Below are 6,717 nucleotides of genomic sequence, written 5' to 3'. Positions count from 1 at the left end.
GATTTTTTGAATTAAAATTCATCAATGTTACATAGGAACAAAAATTTGCTGACTTAAGTATTTGGTATGTTTATAATTATATTCTCTTCATGAAAAGATACGAAGGTTTAGTTAGTGGCTGCATAGCATAAGATCCTTGAGTGCAGGTAAAAGCATGTGTGGAAATTATTGGCACTTGAATGACGTGCGGGACAAAATTAAGTATCCACACACCACTGCACGTGCAATTATTTTCAACTTGCACTTAATTTGTCTGTCTATGCTTTTTAGGTTCATGTTACTCATAAGATACTTCACATTTTCATTTGCTATTTTTATTAACGCATTATAATTATATATTTTATACAATTATGATTCATTAATTATTAGCATCAATTATTGCCCCACCAAAAGTGAGCATCTCTCCCCAATAATAGTTTAAGTTTGGTTGCAGTGGAAACTGAATTAATCAAAGTGAGGGGAATGAAAAAATGAAAAGAATATCTTCCATATTTTTGTTGTATTAGATAGAGGGAATGAAAGAAAAAAATGGTGGGATTCATTATACTATATTTTCTTTTTGGTATTAGGAGGAAAACTTCAATGGAGAAAATTAGTGACAAATTTTCTTGTCACTGATTCCGTTATATTTAAAATTTTTGTTTTTTCATAATAATTACACTTATAAATATCACTAATTTCCTAAAATTCCAAAGAAAATGAACATACACATGCATCTGGTCATTATTAATGATAATTATTATTTTCTTTCCATTTTCTACCACCAAACAACTAAAAATTAGCATAGTTTCTACTCGTTTTCTAATCTCAACTTTTTCCCTTTAACTTTTCTTTTCTAAACTAAAGACAGTGTTAAAGAAAGAAAAGTAGAGTTTCAGCTAAGAAGAGGAACATATCAGGGGCCATAAACCTTTTCATGAGCTTCTTCTGTCTTCTACCGAAGAGTGGAGACCCGGATGGAGATTGCGACACTATGTCAAATACTGGAAGGAGATTGCAACACTGTGGCTAAAAAATAATAGTACTATTTGACAATGCAAGTTTAAAGATTAGAGACACCACATACAAGGATGTTAAGAACATCATGTTATAGGAAAAGGCTAACCAAATAAAGCTCAAAATCCTCAGTATCTAAGGGGGAGTTCAAACCATAATCTCACTTGTATAATCCAATCAAAGTAGTTGGTTATTGATTGCATCATAAAAGAATACTACTTTGATCGATAAAACACGAAGCAGATAATACAATAGATAAACGAATTGCTTTGATCCTCATAAACTGAAGCTAACTAAATTGTACCAATGACAAACAAAAAGTAACATAAATAAAACAATATGAAGGTGTTTCATTTCATTAACAAACTAGAATAAATATAGTGATCATATAATGTTCCCCTGCCCAAAAGTTACACAAATACAACATAGATTCTCCTCCTATTTGGTTCTTCTCCATTGGTTTATGTTATTGTTGCTGCTTCTTGTCCCTATTCACTATTGTTAATACAGATTATGACTCATGAGTTTTACATTAACAATTCTTAATCCAAAATGGACAACATTAAGCTCTCATACCATACATCATCTGCAGCTGAAAATGTGAGAATCACAAAACCCCGTTGATTGCATTACATAGTAGACTCGAATCCATCCATTATGTACACATTGACCAACCAACATTCCAACATATATGACCCGTAAACATAACTTTTCAGTTGGGGAACATGAACTAAACACAGTTTATATTTTTAGCTTGCCCTGCTTGTGTAACCTACCATTTACCATGATCTCATTCCACTGTTCACATCCATAGACCAAGTTCTGCGTGAACGTGGAGAGGGAACCATATTAGCACGTGATGAACTTTCCCTCGCCATGGATGGAGATGCGGTACTTGGAGTAGACCGTTGCTGCATTCGAATTCCACCACCTCTAAAGCAACCAAACAAGTTATGAAAAAACCTTTGCAAACCACCACCCTCTCTTCCTCCTCTACTCCCTCTAGATGACCAAGAAATCACCCTAGGTTCACCACCATTGTTAAAACCACCATCCATTTCGGTATAAACAACTGGAGGCTCCCTTTCGCTGCCTCTTCTCCCACCAGAAAACCTCCCTACAGCGAATCCCCCACCCGGTAACCTCCAAATAGTCAACCCTGCATTTTCATTTTCATTCAAAGCACGCGAATTTGTCGAATTCCTCGTCAAATGTGTACTATGGCTAGGGGTATCAACAGACAATTCGTGTCGACAAACGGGGCATGAATTGTGAAGTGCAAGCCATGGAAGAATGCATTCTTCATGGTATATATGCTTACAAGGCATTTCCTTAACGGAAGTGCACAATTCAAAAGGTTCCATACAAACAGCACAATGTGATTCCAATTCTAAATGATCCTCACCAATCTCAATTGTTGGCAATGAATCAATTGCAGATTTTGAAGCAGGAGGATTTTCATACCTACCAATACCATTAGTTTCAATTTGAGAAAGCTGTTCCAATAACCTATCAAATCCAGATCCAAATAGAAACTCAGACATGCTAGGAGGCAAAGGCCTGAGACCAGAACCTGCACCATCATCATAGAAAAGCTCAAACCCGCCACCCTCCGCACCGTCCTGCCTTGTAGCCCCCTCCGTCGTTCTTCCGCCGCGCAGAACAATGACCGGATTAAACGGTGACCGGTCACCTCCGCCGCGGCTGGTTCGACGAATGGGGGGCTGAGAATTCTGATCAGAATTTGGGCGCTGGCCAATCATGTACATCGCTGCTGCCGGGAGTCGTTGCTGCCGGTTGTCCGCGTGAGTATCACGCTCTGGATGCTCGATCTCCTCGATGAAACCGCCATTGCAATCGGGGCAAACCACCGTGTCCTGCGTCCATACCCTTATAAAACGACTACACCTGTAACACCAATACGAGGATGTCGCAGAAGACATCGAGATCTCAATACCCCTTTATCGAAACCGAATAAAAATCAAAACTTGATCCACACCCAGAATTCAGTATCACAAATTATTCTCTTACAAACCCACAACACACAATTTTTAGAAGGAAGAAAAAATCCCAAAAAAATGAATGGAGAAATATGATGATATTCTTTTTCCTTAAATATAGAATAGAAAGAACGTTGATTTGTGTGAAATGGGTTGAATTTCAAAATCAAACCTTGGCTTTGAAATTCAGAAACGCGAGGATTTCCATGGGAGGGAGAGGAGGAAGAGAGAGAAGGGTGTGAAAGGAAAGAGAGAGAGGAGGGAACAAAGTTAACAGAGAAAAAAACACGTTTATTAGTGAATTTGAAAGCGTGTCATTAAAGTTTTTAATTTATTTCCACGTGAAATGATATGATTGGACAAAACGGAAACAATACTTTGTTGAAGTGGAAACAGTGGCTAATGTTGGAGTGAGCCATTTTCAGAGTTAGTGAAGCTGGCAACAGGTAATTACAGCATATTATAGGCTTCAGACACTTGGATTTTTTTATATAATAAGAAGGCTATCATGAATTAATCACTTTTGAGTTTTGAATTGTATGATTGTTCCTTTCAACAAATACCGTTTATAATAATCAAATATTAGACCTTTTGAAACACTTAGATTTGATGTTACAAAGTTTTCATATTTTTTATTTGTCACCGTGAATGGTTAGATTTTAATCACCAAAAGGTCATTTAGTCGATAGATAAATCAAAATGTTAAATGTTTAGTTCTTGATAATGATACTCATTAGGAGAAATATCAATGTATTCCAAAAAAAAATAACTTCTTATCTATAGGGAAAGAATATGCTGGGATGCTCCTTATTTATAGGAGAGAATATTGTAAGTAGTAGAAAAAAATATTCCAATCCATTTTTGTGCTTATTCATTTTCCCATTTTTCTTTTATCATACACAAGATTATGTTTTTTTTTTCTAAGTCGATAAGTTTAAACTTACTGTAGTTATTTTATTACTAGAAGATGACAATTTAGGAGCATGGGTTAGAGCCTACTGTGGAGCTCATGAATCATTTGAAACAAAGTTAGCCAGAGCTATAATGTTGTAGGATATGATACATCATAGTCACCTTTAAACCCGAATATAATGTCTAGTAATTGTAAAGGGTGTGATTTTTAGAAATTAATATTTGGTTTTCGCTAAAGAAATTAATATGGAGATATTTTTATTTGTTGCTGGTTATTCTGAGTGTTTGGAACCTATATTTAAAAGGATTTAAGAATGTAAATATTTACACTGTTAATAAATTATAGCTCATTCATATGTTAATTATAATTTACTTTTAAATAAATATAATACAAATTAATAATAAAAAATATGTTAATAATATATAAAACTTTACCTATTAAATGTGCGTAGATTTTAAACTCTATTTAAAATCAGATTTGTTGTAAATTTTAAGAGTGAGTCTATATCATTCATTAATTAGAGTATGTTCGAATTGAATATCACAATAAGGTTTTAGCCTTATAGGAATTTTACCTGTGTATTCGTACGAGATGATATTTTTTGTCACATAGTTAAAAAATATACATGTTTTATGTGTATTCGTACTGCAACATCAGAATTTTACGATTTTAAATTATAAGATTTTATTAATATTTTTATTAATTATATATTCGAAAATGAATTTCTGGGAAATTTCGGTAAAGAATTAGACAAAACTCTAGTTGAGTTTTAGTCTGGAAATTTTATTTCCTATTTTGTGATAAATTTTGGTAATTTTCGGAGACAGTCGATTCTGAACCACTGTCGGGCCGAAATCCACCGATACGGCTCATAAAGTGGTTTTTGAGTTCCGTAACTCGGAATCGAATTCCAATCGCGCCATTGGCTTCGTAATTTCATTTCGAGTCAATATAGACATTGAATACACCCATACATACTTTCTAAATATTTTTCACTCGAAATGCCGAAATCCAAAATTCTAATCGGATATTAAGATCGGGCGATTTATAATATCCGATCGAGTATTAGCCGATAATACTCGAGCATGTTTATCGCACGTGTCCGCGAAGTGGTCGTTTCGCATTGGGATGCGAGATTTGCCTTTCCATAAAACAAACCTCACATCACTCAATCTCATGAAATCATCATTAGCCACCCTAGGAGATTTTTCATGATTGCCTAGGGGAAAAATCTGATTTCATTCTCTCCATAAACTCCACACTTCACACTTCACTCCCACACTCTTCATTGGCACAAAATTTCAAGAGAAGGTAAAAATCCTCTCTTCATTTTTCTCTCATTTTCTTATATGTTTCTTCCATCTTCAATCCTTGATCTCTCAACATCCAACCAATGGATGTTGATGAGATTTAAGTATGTTGTTCATGAGCATGTTAAGAACATATTCAACCGTTGAAATTTTCTAAAACGCTTTCTAACTCATTTTCTCTTCAAAACCGAAAATGGTATTGTTCTTGAACTCATGAAAATATTTTGTTGTTGTGTTCATGGAGTTGTTATAATGTATTACTACATATATTTTGTGGTTTTAGCCAAAGGGGATGATGATGAAATCAAAGGAACCTTTAGGAAGTGTTTTGGAAAAATGAGAATGTATGTATATTGTATTTGTTGTTAGCTTAAACCATGGCTTGGAACAAGTTGGAAAAAGTAGAAATCTTTGCTAAAAAGGATGATAAAGTTTATGAGTACATGGATGCCTCATAAAACTCTTAAAATGATACTTTGAATAACTTACTTAAAAATGGTAAGATTATCAAAGAATGTCTTAAATCGAATATGAAGTTTTACTAAAAACCGCACGTTTAAAATGAATGGAAATCGTGAACGGACTTTCGATGAAAAATGATGGTCAAGAATACGTGATGTTGGACCGGATGGATGAAATGGATGTATAATCACGATGGGAAAAGAGAAATGATTTTAAGTATTTGAGTAACGATTTTAGAAATATCGGAAACTAACGGATTTTTATTGTGGTAGTTACGAAGATTTCGGTGTTTGCACCTTGAAACCAAACCACCCGTAGTTGACGAGTTAAAACACGCTTTATTAAGGTGAGAGAGAACACATCGTGACATAGTGATGTCCGAATATGACACCCGGATCTTCAAAACTATCTCAAAGGTTTTGAGGGTTAACTTGGGTTTTAAGAAACCTAATATTTTTATGTTTGAATGCTTTTGAATGTATATGATGGTTGATGAAATGTGTTGGATATTATATATGAATGTTGTTGGAAACTTTTCTGAGTACAGGTGTTTGAAATGTGTTTTGGTTGTCAAAAATGGCAAAAGTTGGTATTCTGTCCAAGTCCCTGTCGCTTGGGCAAGAAACTCTCGCCTGGGCGAGGACTGGGCGAGGGGAAGTTTTGGTTCTGGAACTCCCTCGCCCGGGCAACAAAGCCTCGCTTGGGCGAGCAAGGGTCCTGCTTAGGCGAAAAAAGCCCAGGATTTCGATGAAATTCTGGAACTCTCTCGCTTGGGCGAGAAATGTCTCGCTCGGGCGAAAAATAAAATAAAAAATAAAATAAAATAAATAAATAAAAAAACCTAGGATTTTAATGAATTTCTGGAACTCTCTCGCTTGAGCGAGAAGAGACCTCGCTTGAGCGAGAAGAGACCTCGCTTGGGCGATAATACCTTCGCCTGGGCGAGGAAAGCTTCAGTTTATTTGAGATTTAAAGACGAATTGTCCCTTGAGAGACTAGTCCCCGCTTGGGCGAGGGACGGTGTGGGAAGATTGGA

The 6,717-nt window shown here is 35.4% G+C and overlaps 1 protein-coding gene across 1 annotated transcript; it reads right to left on the bottom strand.

Moving 5' to 3' along the window:
- LOC109345112 (probable E3 ubiquitin-protein ligase RHC2A) lies at nt 1,323-3,276 on the bottom strand. Its single transcript, XM_019583913.1, has one exon. The coding sequence runs from the start codon at nt 2,937-2,939 to the stop codon at nt 1,776-1,778; it is 1,164 nt and encodes a 387-aa protein (XP_019439458.1). The 5' UTR covers nt 2,940-3,276; the 3' UTR covers nt 1,323-1,775.

This window comes from Lupinus angustifolius, chromosome LG04 (genome assembly GCF_001865875.1).
Source record: "Lupinus angustifolius cultivar Tanjil chromosome LG04, LupAngTanjil_v1.0, whole genome shotgun sequence".
Classification (NCBI taxonomy): Eukaryota; Viridiplantae; Streptophyta; class Magnoliopsida; order Fabales; family Fabaceae; genus Lupinus; species Lupinus angustifolius.
The sequence above is the reverse complement of the archived record's forward strand: the minus strand, read 5'-3'. Positions and strand labels throughout refer to the sequence as shown.